The sequence below is a fragment of the Rhinatrema bivittatum genome, chromosome 4 (assembly GCF_901001135.1).
Source record: "Rhinatrema bivittatum chromosome 4, aRhiBiv1.1, whole genome shotgun sequence".
In the NCBI taxonomy this organism is placed as follows: Eukaryota; Metazoa; Chordata; class Amphibia; order Gymnophiona; family Rhinatrematidae; genus Rhinatrema; species Rhinatrema bivittatum.
In genome coordinates this window covers 219037503-219054410 of record NC_042618.1, presented here as the reverse complement: position 1 = coordinate 219054410, position 16908 = coordinate 219037503, and the positions used below count along the sequence as shown (strand labels likewise).

The 16908-nt window shown below is 43.7% G+C and overlaps 1 protein-coding gene across 1 annotated transcript in view; it reads left to right on the top strand.

The window, feature by feature from the left end:
- Window positions 1-16908, top strand: part of UTP20 (UTP20 small subunit processome component) — a 399297-nt gene that overhangs the window by 105597 nt on the left and 276792 nt on the right. Inside the window, exons 16-18 of the mRNA XM_029599719.1 lie at window positions 809-959; window positions 9612-9674; window positions 15077-15235. Coding sequence (XP_029455579.1) covers window positions 809-959; window positions 9612-9674; window positions 15077-15235 — 373 coding nt within the window. The remainder of the gene's footprint in view (window positions 1-808; window positions 960-9611; window positions 9675-15076; window positions 15236-16908) is intronic.

The following is a 16908-nucleotide window of genomic DNA, read 5'->3' as shown; positions in this document are numbered from 1 at the left end:
ACAAAATATTTGGGTATATTACAATGTTTCTGTTCCCTCCATTGCCCTTCCCACTTATGTTTTACTCCCATTTTTAAAAGGATCGGGGACCCATGCTTACAAAAAAGAAATAATCTAAAATTTGGTACAAAAACTGGAACTATCACAGAATGTTTGATAAACATCTATCTGGTCCTGGAGTGCTACCAGTAGGTCTGGTTTGCAAGACATCCAAGGTGAATAAGCTTGAGATGGATTTGCATGCACTGCCTCCAGTGCTAAAATAAGATAAAGATGATAGGCTGTACAGTAGTGGGGCTTTTTTTTTTTTTTTTTTTTTTTAGAAGGGAGGGGGAGGATTCATCTCGGCAATTTCCTCCTCCTCCTTTGGGATTCCAGCTCTACTGTAACTGGATGCCCTACAGGTGCTGCAACACCATCAGCCTTCAATTGCAACTACTTTAGTGTTTTTTGCCATTTCTAATTCTCCTCCCTGGCCCCGCTGCAGTAGCTGTCCTCAGCCAGGAGTGTGCCGTAGACCACAGTTCCTTCTAGAACTTGGTCTGCATTCACTCTTGAGTCCGGCCCTGCTAGTTGTCACCGTTGTGTGACAGCTGGGACTCCCAGGAGGAGGGGCTGTGAATGCTGCTGCCGCCTCACAACATCTCCAGCTTGAGTAAACCAAACCCAGGTCTCCTCCTATAGTAGTTCTGAATGTAAAATAATTTAAAAGACTTAGCACATATGCCTTGTGTTTAACAGTGTTCAGTAGTCCAGTTTTGACAAACGTCATTAGAGCCTGAAATTTACATGTCCTTTCTTACTGCAGATCCTTCCCCTCAGAGCTCTCAGTCTTACTGCTGGCTGACCTATATTACACAAGATTAGCACTGTGTGGTTGCCAAGAGCAGCGCTCTCAGGAAAATTTGCTGGAAATATTTTATAAGCTGCAATCGAACATTTCAACAAATTCATCCAGGGTAATTCATTTTTCTGATGGCTTTATGATCCTGGTTTTTTTTTTTTTTTTTTTATCATGACATTTTCAGAAATGTGATGCTAATGTCTTGTCACCACAGCTTTAGTGCGTGAAGTAACCTCATGTTTATTTAAATGTTTTAAAAATGTACTCTTTGGTGCCTGTGTGTGCGGATGTTATCAGTGGTGTAGCTGAGCTGCACAAATGTGTTTTCTTTCTATTTTCTGCCTTTTGTCCTAAACCACCAAAGTTGCTTCGCGTGTAGTTTTCCACATGGGCGGGAAAATGGCTGTCTCAGTTTTCATTTGCTCCTTTTTTGCATACCTCACTGTGGAGCTGAAGAGGATCTCATACACATCTGTGTAAGGGCTGGGAATGGACCTATGGAATTTTCAAATGACCTCCACATGCTAAGTAATTTAATGTATTTCCAACCTAACTCTGAGATAGTTACACCCTTCTTATGGGACACCTGGTTGTAGTTAATGTTTCACAAAGTAAGGACGATTAAAGTGTAAGGAAGCCACCTTTCATTAAAAAAATCTTGCTACAGGATGTTGTCCTGTATTCCTTGGAGCATATATTTTGGCCTGGAAAGACTTGGATCAGAGTATTTATTTTCCCTTCTCTGTCTGATTTTATGCGAAAATGCTGTAGCTTTTACCAGTGCTCTCTGCTGAAAGTAGAAGCTCCTCGGTACTGATCGTTTACGCCATAGCAACCATGTGGCACGGCATTGGGGACAGTGGCTCGGAATACTTGCCATAGTGCCCTTCACCTCTAGGTGATTGGTTCAAATACAATTCAGGTTGGCAGGGACTTATAAAAGTGTGGCACATGTGGAGTGAGTTAGTGGCCTCAGTCCAGTTTCAGGGTCATAGTAGAAGCATTTAGATCTTGGCCCTATTGAATGCCTTACAGACCTCTCAGTTCTGCTGCGCACCTTGTCACTCGTTTGTGACAAGGACATGAGGAAGAGGAGGTGCAACAGCAGTAGAGCATAGAGATTTTTCTTGGCAACAAGGAACTGTCTGTTAAAGCACAATTGGCAAAGAAACAACTATATCACTTTATCTAAACAAAAAACCCTATTGTTGCTGGGGGTTGGGGTTTGTTTTTTTTTTTTCATTTTAAAAAATAAGAGAGCCCTTCAGGAATCTGGGAACTCTGTCCACAGGCAGGGCATGTATTATGGGAACTAAGTGCTGACTTTGAAGCACTTTGGGCAGGTAATGCAGCTCTAGGATGGGAAACTTCTGTACCTGAGAAAATGTTGTAAACTGCCTTGAGCTAAAATTGGAAAGGCGGTCTAGAAAGGTAAATTGGTTCTTACCTGCTAATTTTCGTTCCTGTAGTACCTCAAATCAGGCCAGACTCCTGGGTTTTGCCTCCCCTCCTGCAGATGGAGACGGGGAAATTTTCGCTGACACTGGCATATAACCTGGCATGCCACCTGCAGTCCGCCAGTATTGCCCTGTACCCAAACCAAGATGCTATTGTACCTAAGCCAATATGCCTACACTTAACACATTTCTCACGAACGCGCGGCAAGATGTGGAAAAAAATCCTTAATGGAAATGATCCTGTCCAACCTTTAGATCAAAAGAACACCAAAAAGACAACCTGTGCCAACCTTCAGAGTATTTGCAATAATAGATTGAGCGGACTCTTCAAATTTTTCATCCCAAACTGGGCAGACTCTGGACTGATCTGAGGTACTACAAGAACGAAAATTAAAGGAATGAACCAATTTACCTTTCCCTGTACGTACCCAGATCAGTCCAGACTCATGGGAGGTACCAAAGCTTCCCCTTAACATGGCGGGTCTGTGACCGCTCAAAGTAGACTATCTCCAAAGCCCATGTATCTGGAGCATGGACATCCAAACGGAAATGTCTGGCAAAGGTATGCAATGATTTCCACGCAGCCGCCCTACAAATTTCTTGTGGCGACACCTGCTGACATTTGGCTCAGGATGCCGCTTGCGACCAAGTAGGGAGGCCAAAAGCCGATAGGAATCTCGCGGCCCTGACATATGTACACCGAACTTATTGCCTCATTCAACCACCACGCAATGGTGGCCTTCAAAGCCATCTGACCCTTCTTTGCGCCAGCCATATGACCCTTCTTTGTACCACTCAGCACAAAAAGATGGACAGCCTAAAGCTATTAGTGACGTTAAGATAACATAACAAGACATGCGTCACATCCAAATAACTCTTTCTTATGAGGTACTGATGTGTCCAGGTTCAGAAAAACTGGGAGTTCACCTATTGATTCAAATGACAAAACGACACCACCTTCGGCAGTAAAGGAGGCACTGTACGCAAGGAGACTCCCGCCTCTGTTATCTTTAGAAAAAGATCCCTGCATGACAGAGCATGTACCTCCGAAATTCTTCTAGCAGAACAAATTGCTACCAGAAAGACAACCTTTAGGGAAAGATCCTTCAACATCACCCTTCAAATCGGTTCAAACGTAGCCGCATACAACCCTCTGAGAACCCAATCAAGATTCCAGGGGGGAGACAACTTCCATACCCAAGGTCACAAATGTTTCGTCCCCCGGAAAAAATGCACCACATCAGGATGTGCAGCTAGGAATGCACTCTGCACCTTGCCCCCAAGACAGACTATAGCCGCCATTTGAACTCTGAGAGAGTTAAAAGCCAATCATTTTACCAATCCTCGTATGAAGTGTAAAATGTGTGCCGCCGATGCCTGAATAGGAGTAACACTCTGCTCTTTGCACCAAATCTCAAAAAACTCTCCACACTCGCATACAAGCGAGTGTGGATGTTAAAAATATCCAGGCCTAAATGTGCAGAAGGTGCAGGCAGGCTTTTACTTAGCCATGTGGTAGTCTGCGGCAGCGGTTCTTTTTCCGTGTGCATAGGCATGTGCGCGAACACTCACCGATTGGTGGTTGCATGCACAGGGACCTGTGTGCATAAGGCCGCAGCCTAGATTTAAGCGCATATGTCTGCGTCCTAGTCTTGAGCGCATATTTGCACAGGTGTTTGAGCGTGTATTTGTATAGGTACTTGTGTGCATAAGGCCATAACCTAGACTGCAGAGTGTATTGGTGCAGCTACTCTGGCGCCTAAGACTGCAACCTAACTTCAGCACATATTTGCACAGCTACTTGTGCAATTACGAGCATGGCCTATACAAGCATGTATTTGCGCATGTACTTGTGTGCGTACGATCATGACCTAGTCTTGAGCACGAATTTGTATGCATCCTGGAGGGGTGTGCGTGTATGACTAGGTGGCATTGGTGTGCGCACAGGAGGCCACCTAGAGCTGAAGTTCAGGACAGCTAGGCACAAGGAATTAACAGGTCCAAGCACCTTGCTATCTGTGAGACTTGTCATCTGATAGCCATTCAGTCCTCACTCTCCGTTTATGTCAGCAATTTGACTCCTACAGTGTTTGCCCATGTTGAGATATCCCCTTGGCCAATGGGGTTTCTGGAGGGGGAGGGGGGTGGAGTAGGAGGCAAGGCAATAGTCAGTTCTCCTCCCTTATTCCCGAGGGCAGAAACAGTGCTCCCTTGGCCACAAGGAATTTTCCTGTATGTTTTTCCATAGCTTTCCATAGTTTTCCTGGCTTGTGACTGGGTGGAAATCGGGTTATCCATTACCCCTCAAATGCTTGCTTCCAAAAAACAAGCCACGAGACAGAAGAGAGATGCCTGATCTGAAAATACGGGACATTTGATGCAAGAGGTTGGAGAGATGAACGAGCCACCATGGCCCATCCACTGCAAGACTGAACCAATCCGCAAACCAGGTCACTCCGGCACTACCAGAATCACTTCTCCTGGATGACTCTCCACCTGCCGTAAGTCTTTACCCACCGGCGGCCATGGTGGAAAAACATACAGGAAAATTCCTTGTGGCCAAGGGAGCACTGTTTCTGCCCTCGGGAATAAGGGAGGAGAACTGACTATTACCTTGCCTCCTACTCCACCCCCCTCCCCCTCCAGAAACCCCATTGGCCAAGGGGATATCTCAACATGGGCAAACACTGTAGGAGTCAAATTGCTGACATAAACGGAGAGTGAGGACTGAATGGCTATCAGATGACAAGTCTCACAGATAGCAAGGTGCTTGGACCTGTTAATTCCTTGTGCCTAGCTGTCCTGAACTTCAGCTCTAGGTGGCCTCCTGTGCGCACACCAATGCCACCTAGTCATACACGCACACCCCTCCAGGTTGCATACAAATTCGTGCTCAAGACTAGGTCATGATCGTACGCACACAAGTACATGCGCAAATACATGCTTGTATAGGCCATGCTCGTAATTGCACAAGTAGCTGTGCAAATATGTGCTGAAGTTAGGTTGCAGTCTTAGGCGCCAGAGTAGCTGCACCAATACACTCTGCAGTCTAGGTTATGGCCTTATGCACACAAGTACCTATACAAATACACGCTCAAACACCTGTGCAAATATGCGCTCAAGACTAGGACGCAGACATATGCGCTTAAATCTAGGCTGCGGCCTTATGCACACAGGTCCCTGTGCATGCAACCACCAATCGGTGAGTGTTCGCGCACATGCCTATGCACACGGAAAAAGAACCGCTGCCGCAGACTACCACATGGCTAAGTAAAAGCCTGCCTGCACCTTCCGCACATTTAGGCCTGGATATTTTTAACATCTGGCATCAAAAATCATTGGCCTGAAGAGCTGGTCAACAGCTTAGGCCTCTTGACTGGCCGAGAATCCATGGAGACTACACCCAAGAGCCAGCATCCTGCTAAATACACTTTGTGCATAAGCCAGTTAAAACTGGCAGGAGACCTCTACCAGAACCAGAGACTTCTTCTCAGTGCAAGTGCCTCTTTGCACCTGTGCAGGATAATTGAGGAGGGGATTCCCCTGCTTCTCTTGCCAAAGCTGCTAGGGAATAAAAATTGACCACCGTTTCGACACTGATAGGGAAAGCTTCAGTGCTAGACCCCGTCACCCATGACGCTTGGTCTACCGGCGAGGTCATTCTAGACACAGACTCACGAATGCTTTTACTGCACGTATACACAGTTCCTCCCAGCACCTGCGGCACCACCAGCATCTCAACGACAAGCAGGGGGACAGACCCTCAGCGCCACAGAGCCAACACCTGGTCTCCTCCGCAGGCAGAGAAGCTGCTAAACAAAAAATCCCATCAATGAGCTCCCTGAGCTGCTGAGGTAGCTTCTCCCTTTGGAACCTCGCTTCTGCACAGATTCCTCTACCTAGTTCCTTCTTCTCTTTTTTCCTTTTTTTAATTCTCCGAGATACATAGAAACCAATACTCTCCTTTGGTGTAGAGGTGCAGGTTCCAGGAGTGCAGGCCACATAGCAAATCAGAAAGGAGCCGGGCCACTGGCTATAATCAGTTGCCTTTTGCCAAACTTTAGCAACCCAGCCCAGAACAAACTGTATAAAAGGGATACTTTCCTGCTCCACTGGGCTTGCAGTGCAGAACTGCCAACGTTCTACCGCTTTCTCGTAGGGGGTGAAGAATCTGGACCATCAGATGTTCTCCCTATGAACCTCCAGACCAAGCTATTAGAAGGGTCACCCCCCCCCCCCCCCCGCCTGCTCATCAGTCTCAAACCAGGGGGGATGGCCTCACCAGGACCTCATAACCCCCTGGGAGTTCTCACCCAGCTGCTTTACCAGCTCATCTAAGCCCTCGCTAAAATATAGCTTCCCCTTAAAGGGTAACGCCCCAAGCTGAGACTTAGACCAAACGTCCTCTGACTAGTTCGGCAACTAAAGGAGCAGCCTGGCAGAGACCACAAACATCCTAGTCCTGGAGGTAGGGCTGATAATGTGGCCGCTCCATAGGTCACCACAGCTTCCAGCACTCGAACTGCTTGGACTCTGCTGCTGACATTACCCTAACAGACTGTAATTGCTGCATCCAGTGCAAACCAGCCCGAAGCATAAAGCTGCTGAATACTTGCTCAAAAACCCAAGGCAGTCACCTCAAAAATCTTTATGAGATGGACCTCTAGCTTTCTATTTTACATATCCGTAAGCACAGCAGAACCAGCCACAGGAATTGTCTCTTTTTCATAACAGCCAAAAATGGAGGCATCCACCTTAGGCAGCTGCAATAAATCCAATGTGTCCTCTGGCAAGGCATACAACTTATTCATAGCTCTGCACACCTTCAAGCCTGTCTTTGGAGTCTCACACTCCCGAAACACCAGCTTTTTCACCGACTTATGATAAGGAAAGGCCTTCTTCGGATCTCTTAAGCCCTCCATGACAGAGTCCACTTCCTCATGGTCAGATCCATCCTGGACACAAGGAGTCAAGGGCCACAGCTCTTCTCCGTGAAACCGATGAACCTTTGGATCGTCTCCTTCCACAGTAGGGGTTTGACCCCCTGAGATACCTCCATCAGAGGATCGCCACCATCCGACTCTCCCGACAGCTCATATGTGTCCGTAGAGTGGGTGGTCTGACTTAGGACTCGCTTGAACCCTGGTCAACTCACCCGGTTGCGTCTTTTGGACCGCTTGCTATAGGACCCTGATGCTACGGCCTTCTGTACCTAGAAAATCTGTGTCCTGTGGTCTTTCTGGCGTGGTACGCTTGTGAAGAAGCAACACAAATTCAGGAGAAAAAACAGCAGTATCTTCAGAATCCTGACCCAGGAGGGTCCTCATCCTCAAACAGAGGCACTCGGGACCTCATACAGCTGATGATTTTAATATCTTCAATTAATATAAACTTTTACCACGGCAATATCTTTGATTAATGTGAGCTTTTACCACAGCAAATTGTCTTCCACCATTTTACTTTACAGCCCTTCTTTAGTTCTGGACGGGAAAACTTTATACCATTCTGAACTTCCTTTAACAGAACATTGCTTTATATGTCCTGTATTATGTGCTTTTATCCCGACATCATTTGAACAAGGCACTTATCTTTTTTTGCTCAAAGAGAAATTTATTAAAGATAACTAAAAGAACTTTCAATCAAAAAATACAGCTGTGCGAAAGTAGAAATTAATTGAAGACAACCAAAAGAACTTTTTAATGAAAAAATAAAATTAAGGGGGTAAAAAGACAGTGATTGAAATAATTGGCTCAAATAAGTTTCTGAGATAATCGGATCCTTGCCAATACTGAGGTCTTCCCTCTATTATATAAAACATTTCTTTCAGTAAGAAAGAACATTGATTAATCAGTAACATTGATTAATAAGGTTTATATTTTTAAACAGCAAAATTATACATTAGGGCAATAACAATTCCAGTGATTTTTGGCAGCAAAGAGACAAATTATAACTAGTCATTTGTTGGATACTAATTGTATACTAGTTATTCCCAGATTTTTTCTTTTGTCAATTCACAACTTTTATGCCAGTTGCTCAGGCATGAGTTTAGCAGTCCTAGATAGAGAATATTTGGGCCCTTGAGATGGAGTTAAAAACAATCACAGCTGCAGGTTGGAGAACATTCATCCTTTATGCCTGTTCTTACAAGAATCCTTGGGTTAGAGCTTGTGTTAGAGGAGAGTGATGAAAGAGAGCACAGGTGAACCCTCACAGTTTCATGCTCGTTACTTCTTTCCTGTTTTTAAATGTGTGTGAGGAATAATACAGGAAAATGAAAAATTAATTTGGAGCAGCAGGAAAAAAAAATGTTGGGTTAGAAGTAACCATTACAGAAAGTGTTCCAAGGATCTGAGTGACTTTTTAAACGGGCGGATTATATGTGATACACAAGTTGCCAGAGGATATGGTTAGTGCAGTTAGTGTAGCTTGGTTCAAAAAAGGTTTGGATAAGTTCTTGGAGGAGAAGTCCATTATTTATTTTATTTATTTCAGAGCTTTTATATACCGGTGCTTAGCAATTAGCCTTCACCCTGGTTTACAGTTGAACAACTTGTTACATCGAAATGACATTGGAACAGAATAGAACAGATATTTTACAATTGAACGATATATGCTTATTGATGAATGATATATGCTTAATGGCTATTAATCATTAACGGCTATTAATCATTAACGGCTATTAATCAAGTTCTCTTAGGGAATAGCCACTGCTATTAATTGCATCAGTAGCATGGGATCTTCTTAGTGTTTGGGTAATTGCCAGGTTCTTGTGGCCTTGTTTGGCCTCTGTTGGAAACAGGATGCTGGGCTTGATGGACCTTTGGTCTGACCCAGCATGGCAATTTCTTATGTTCTTATGTAAGTTCTAAAAGAAATACTGAAGCTTTCAAAGGCTGTAAAATCTAGAAGGCTGATATTCAGCACTACTTATCCGGCTAAGTGGTGGCGACAATATCTGGCTGCAATCAGTGGGTGGGATGTGGGCGGATAGGTACTTATCCAGTTAACTTAGCTGGATAAGTGCAGATATTCAAACTTATCCAGTTAGGTTAACCCGGATGAGTTAGGTCTCAATAGCAGGTCTAAAGTTAGCGGATAAGACTTATCTAGCTAACGAACACTTTTTACGGGTATATTCAGCAGCAAAGCTGTGCTGCTGAATATAAGCCTTGTAATTTAGCTGGATAAGTTTTATCTGGCTAACCTACTTATCCATCTATGTTTGAATATTGAGCCCATAGAGTATAAAGGTTGCAAATGATCACCATACATAAACATATCAATTTGATTCCTACATTCACTTTGTCTAGGTTCGACTCCTAACAATCAGGATATTAACCCATTTTGAAGGGCAGCTTCCTGCAAGACTAGTGGTAAGTTGTAACACTTCTTTTCAAAAGTGGCTGAAATATAATTCTTATCCATATCGCTTTGTCCCATGTTGTTTGAGTGGAGGTTTTACAGTGTAAACATTGTATGCCTCTTAGAATTTATTGACATTATGGGGTTTTTTTTAGAAAACGTGAACATGCTGTGCTTGCCCATCAGATAACCAGTTTATTCTCACTTGTTATGCTTCGGGGAAAATGTTCATAAAACCATTCCTCTCACTCCCCCCTCCCTCCCATAAAGGAACAGTAAGAATAAAATTGGTATTCAGTATGCATCTGGTTTATACCAAGCATGAATATCAGCACTATATACAGAATGCAGTTTTCTGGTGTTTGTGTCCGTTTTTGTGTGTTGTCTTCACATCCACTATGCGCATGCACTTGGGGAAATTTATGCGCACTATTTATGGTTAGTGTCCACTGGGATATAAGACGTATTTATTTTGCGGGCGGACTTGCTTCCTGCCTCCCCCCCCCCCCCCCCCCCCCCAACCGGAGTTTTGAGAACTTTGTTTCTCCTTGGCCGTGGCCTTCCCACTCCCCGTAAGCTGAGGATTTAAGGGGCAGGAGCAATGACAAGCTTCAAGATGGCATCTGCTGACCTGAGGTTCTCTTTTAAGCCTTATGTATGGGGTAAAGTGGAGGTGCTGCTCAGGAGCGACTGGGTATGGCCTTACTTTGCCCTGAGGTAAAGGGAGTGGAGAGTCTTAATTTTTTTTTTCAAAGTAGGAAGGGGGGTGGGGTTTCTGATGCGGGAGTGGAGGTTGTGTCTTGGGGCCACAAGGTTCGGGGGACAGGGGAGGTTAAAACATGGGGGATCAAAATGGAAGGATTGGATTTTATCCCATCATTTCCTAGCGTGTAGCCAGAAGGACTCAGGACCAATGGGTTATGCTCCCCTGCCAAAGATGGAGTCAGAGTCAGATTTGAAAGCTGATGTCACCCTAGATACACCCCTGCAGTGACCTCTGTCCTTCGGTATTTCTCTGTCTCCAGCAGATGGTGGACGTACCCCTCCCTACAGGGATTGCTGTAATTTTTGGAAGGAGAAATTTTGCATTTCCTAACGTGTAGCCAGATGCACTCAGGACCAATGGGTTATATGCTCCCCTGCTAGCAGATGGAGATGGAGTTAACTTTCAAAGCTGACATCACATTAGATACACCCCTGCAGTGACTTCAGCCCTCCAATATATCTCCGTCTCCTAGCATATGTGGACGTGCTTTCCCTATCGGGATCGCTATACTCTTAGAAGAAGAAATTCTACCTTTAAATTGGAGAAATTTTGAGCCCCACTCTCCTGCAGTGATACCTAAAAGTCCCTCCCTTAGTTGAGAATTCCTGAGGTGATTTATGAGATCCCTCAGAAGTGTACCTTGCTCCAGTAACCGGTTCCCGACGCGGACTTTGCTGTTGAAGCAGCTGAAAGGCAATGGATGCAGGAAGCTGAGTGTGGCAGTGACAGCCAAAGCCCTCGCTTCCAGCAGCCGGAGACTGTCTTTGTACTCAGCTGGTAAGTGCTGAGCCTAGGTAAGTTTAAAAAAAACAGAGACATTGGAGGGATTTCGGTAAAGCTTCCTCCGGTCTCCTTGCTCGATGGGCCATACTGATGTCATTCCCAATCCATTGGTGTAAAGGGAAGTGGGCATCCGAGTGGGTTGAGCAGGCCCCCCAGTGGGCTAGGTCCCGCTTCAGGCTTAGCCGGCACACCGCGTATAGGCCGAGTTCGCGCCATCTTGCGCGTGGTTTTGTGCGCCTTGCATTGCCCTCCATACAGCGTCTGTATGCACGGTGCATGCCGGCTGTGCACATGCACTGTGCGCACACAACGTCGTGCACATCTTTGCGTGCAGTTGTACGCGCACAGCTACTTATATTCAGAATTCTAGAGCACATGGACTGTGCGTGCGCCTCGCCGCAACCCGCTTAGGTGCCCAAAATCCATGCGCACAAAAGTCTTCAAGTTCAAGCCGGCTGAATTCGTAATTGCCATCTCTAATGGCTCTGACAGCAAAGAAATATAAGCGCCATTCTCTCTGCGCTGCTTGTCATATTAGGGCTACTCTGTCTTGGATTCTTACTTATTTCAGCACTGTGAGGAGGCCTAGGGAAAGTTGGCTTCCCCAGACTTTACCAAGCCCGGTTCTTTCCATTCTGAGGATGTCAGCCACAACCTTAACCGGAAATACAAACTTATCTCTCGTATGCTCCCAACTCGGCCATGTTTTGAAAAGTCCTCCTTTTCTTCGTCAGGGGAGTACGCGTTTATTCTTCATTCCTCGCTCCCAGGTTACCAAACTCTGAATGGTGACGTTCTTCCCTGAGAGCGAGGAATGAAGAATAAATGCGTACTCCCCTGACGAAGAAAAAGGAGGACTTTTCAAAACATGGCCGTGTTGGGAGCATACGAGAGATAAGTTTGTGCGACTTGCAATATTCGATTGGCGTTTGTTATTTGAAAGGAGAAATTTTACTCTGTCAAGTTCATGTGATATTAGATCCGCATATATACCAAACAATTTTAGGTGGTAGTGAAAGTTTATTTGAGAATGATATAAGATTTATGTCTTCAGACTAAGTGAATATTCAATTATTTCCAACGAATTGATGAAGAAACAAAGTTTAATAATAAAGAAGTATTCGGGTTGAATAACGTGATCATGGATAAAGAAAAAACATTACCTGACAGGAGTGAAAACATCAATATAGGATTGGAATAAGAGTGGAAAACATCATAGTTTGATTTTCACAATAAAATAAATATAAAAATAGCAAGGACCAACAGTGGAAATTGAAATAAAAATTTTCTAATTTTGATGGAGACATTTTTTAGGCGGATTTTGGGACATGGTTAAGAGGATAGATTGATTCACACAATATTTTTTAAATATTTAAAAAAGTTGAATAAAAAAGCGAGTGGGAGGGCGGTAAGTTGATGATTATAATATAAAAATTGAAGCAAGGCCGCGGAGGCATGCATCAAAATATATGAAACTTACCCCATTCCGCAATAAATTATTTTTTAACAAATTATTCTTTAATAAATTGTTGTTTCACAATACACAATAGGGTGAGATTATTTTAGGGTATAAGAGAGTAGATTTTTGGTCTCATCTGGGCGGAGATTAATACGAGTCACAGCTTCATACCATTCCATCCATCTTGCCCAATGTAGTCTTGGAGATTCATTTGAATCAGTCCATTTCATTGCCATTCCTAGATAAGCACAAAGACGCAGAAGAATAACTCCTCCTTCATTTGAATGTCAGTAGACTTTTGGTGCGGTATCTGGACATTTCAGAACTGGTCCGAAAGACAGACCGCCTATTTGTCCTTCACAGTGGAAGGAAGCAGGGCGAACCAGCTTCGTGGGCTACCATAGCTCGCTGGATTAAGGAGGTGATCACAGAAGCCTATGTGGAAACAGGAAAGCCATTACATCTCAGGTTAAAGCTCATTCCACTAGGGCTTAGGCGGTCTCATCGGCGGAAGCTAGACTGCTGTCTCCTGTCAATATCTGCCAAGTGGCGACGTGGTACTCCTTGCACAGGTTCTATCGCCTGGACGTACAGGCCTGAGAGGATGCAGCCTTGACAAGGGCGGTGTTAACCAGACCGCGAGCAGCCTCCTGCCCCGATTGGGAGTAGCTTTTGTATATCCCATTGTTCCTGAGTCCATCTGGCTACACACTAGGAAGTGGAGAAATTACTTACCCAATAATTTCGTTTTCCTTAGTGTAGACATAGGGACTCCGCATCCTGCCCATGGCTGCCCAAGATTGGTGCCAAGGATTCGCTCATGTAGTGGATATCTATTCCAAGAGAGTAAAGGTAAGCCTACAGATGCCTCTTCTAGTTCCTAGATCAGGGCCTCTGTATTCTTACTGGAGTTCAGTGTTTGGTTGAGTACAGTTACAGTTATCCATTTTTATTCATATTTTTAATCAGGTTTTTGCATTAGTATGTCTACAGTGGCTTTTGAAGAGAATACTGAAGGGCTGAGTTCACTGCAGGGGTGTATCTAGGGTGTTGTCAGCTTTGAAATCTGAATCCGTCTCCATGTGCTGGCAAGGGAGCACAACCCATTGGTTCTGAGTCCATCTGTCTTCACTAAGGAAAATGAAATTATTAGATAAGTAATTTCTTCATTTTTGACAGGCTTTCCAGTAGTTTTATTTTAGAACAAGTTTGACATGTAATGTGGTATGACTGGAACTGTTCAAGTTTGTTTTTGTCATCTTGTTGACCTCCTGTTGACCTCCTTTATGTCTGACCAGAGATTGTCTGGACATGGTAGTGCTTATATTTCTAAATCAAAGGAAATTTTATATTTGTTTCCAAATTTTGCTTAATGGTTCCTTACATAAAGAATTGTTGTATTATATTGCATATATGATGTAAATAAATATGACCAGCTGATAATTGTGAATACATGTCTTAAGTTACAATGTATTCCAGTTAAGTAGCTTTTTAGCAGGTGCTTTCTGCCAGGTGGTAGATCCTTAGCAATGTTCAAACTGCAATTCAAAATCCCAAGAAGGTAGGCACTCTAGTCAGCCTAGGCCTCATAGTTCGCCTATGAGGCTGCGTCAACTATGCCATGATACTAAGGGCTGACTCCCATGCCGCACATCACACACAAACTATGATTTGTTTCATTTAATGAAGGTTAGTATTCTGATGTGGAATAAATACAGTTAATTTTTTTTTTAAATCACTGGAGTGCCTTCCTGCCTTGGGATTATAATAATAAAGTAGTATATATTTTCCTTACAGAACCTCTCTTGCAAGTCAGTCTCTCAATCAGTCCTGTACACAATGCTACCTGATGAACTCTTGTGGCTCATTTCATATAGGAAAACCAATTAGCAGGAGAACATTTACAGTTTCCTGGAGAGGGGTTGAAGTATGACTGCATAACCATCAAAGCCTTCATCTCTCTTTCTGCTTTCCTAACTATATCCTTTCTCTTACTCATAAGGCCAAAGACTGTGAACACCCTCCTTTCAGAAATCCTCTTGTCTTACCCTTAAAGCCAGCTAGGCAGATGGTGCCTCTATGTCTCCACCAAGAAGCTGAAAGCACTCCTAGCCCAGCTAGCTTAGGGCACAGGATTTGAAACTGGTCCTTGGGTACCCCAGCCTTTCAGGTTTTCAGTATTTACCTAATCAATATGTGTGATACATTGGAGACTGTGCATGCAAATACATGTCATGCATACTCAATATGGGCATGCTGAAAACCCGACAGAGTGTGGGGACATTTGGAGCACTCCTGGCTTTGTTGTTCCAGCTCCTGTTTATTGTTAGTCATTCTTACAGCATTATAAGGAAAAATTTGAGAATGCACACAGAAATATAACAAAAGTCATTAAATTTCTGAAGGATGATGGCGCAGAAGAGCTTCAGTCTGTGTTTGCCATATTGTTGCAAGCTGAACTGGTAGCTGCAAGTGTGAATGATTTCCGAGAGAAACTTCTTCATCTTAGAAAACTTCGACATGATCTGGTGCAGCCTTTGATAGCCAGTGGCCCTTTCCAGGAGGTAAATAATCTCATCTTTTGTAGCCTGTTTCTCTGCTGATAGGCATGAATTAGCCATTATGTATGGATGATGTCATCTGACATCACTAACATGGCAGTTGTTGGTCAAGGTATGATCAAGGCTGTTATTAGTCTATGATGATGGTTTGTTTTATGTGCTTTATTATGTATGTTTTATTGTATACTGCATAGGATGCATATAAATATGGTAAATAAATAAACAAACATGGACTCCTCTCTCTCAGAGCTCCGAGAGAGCTCTGGAGTATTACCTAAAAAGGACTCAACCTCACCATCCAGGTTCTCACCTATTCGTGTTCTTTGATCCAAATAGTTTGAGAAGGGCAGTTGCCAAAATCCCCAACCAACTGGACAGAGTTCAGTAAAATGCAGTGTTACCTGCTGACTGGTTTACAGATTACAGATTCTGTCAAGGCTCATCAATTGAGAGCCATGGTGACTTTAGTGGCTTACCTCAAGGTCACGTCCATTGAAGAAACTTACAAAGCTGCTGCTTGGTTCTCTGTGCATACTTTGTCTTCCTACTACAATCTGGACAGCATGTCTCAGGGAGGCAGTAACTTTGAAAAGCAATGCTGCACAGTCTGTTGTCCCAGTAGTCCATTCTTCACTGATGGGGCCGGGTTGTCTTTAAATAAGTGCTTCCGCATTGCAGTCTTCAGCTTGGGACTTCCCACACGCAATGGCTACTTCGTGCCTGCTTGTTAACAGAGAAAGAAAATTTGTTTACCTGTAAGTTGGATTCTCCATAGACAGCAGGATGAATTTAACCATTCTTGGTACCTGCTTGCTTACCTGTAGAGTTAACTACCTCACTAAACTTTAAGCTCTGGAACAGACTGAGGGGCCCTTGAGGCAGCGTGCATGCACAAAACCTCCAGCTTATGCTCAGTAAAATCTTTCCTGAGCTCTGAATGCTGGGTCCATGTCTGGCCATTAGATGACATCATTCAGGTGTAATAGCTAATTCATCCTGCTGTCTGTGGAAAGCCCTATTTACAGGTAAGCATACTTGCTTTATATTGCCTTCCTTTTATACTGCAAGGCTTTTATTGTGTTATGTATCAAACTTCAGCTGCTCTGATTTTCTTTTCTTTGACTTTGCCAAATCCTCAGGAAATGTTTGCAGAATCACAGCATGGGAATAACACATTGATTTATTTATATTTCTCTGTTGCTTATCCTACAAAGAGGCTCTAGGCAGCATACGGTGTCATCTCATAAAAGCCATACAATTACAATCAAACAGGTAAAATGCAAATAGATATTATATCAAACTAACATATAATGATTATCATTAAGTGCAAATAGAAAATAAATAGCCTAATCCCCCCCTAAACATGAACAAACAATAAAAGGATAAATAAATATAAGAAAATTCCAATTATTGGAATCTGTAAGTAAAGGAGAGATCTAGGCATCATAGTGGATAGCACATTGAAATCGTCGGTTCAGTGTGCTGTGGCAGTCAAGAAAGCAAACAGAATGTTAGGAATTATTAGGAAGGAATGGTGAATAAAACGGAAAATATCATAATGCCTCTGTATCGCTCCATGCTGAGACTGCACCTAGAATACTGTGTACAATTCTGGTCGCCGCATCTCAAAAAAGATATAATTGCGATGGAGAAGGTACAGAGAAGGGCTACGAAAA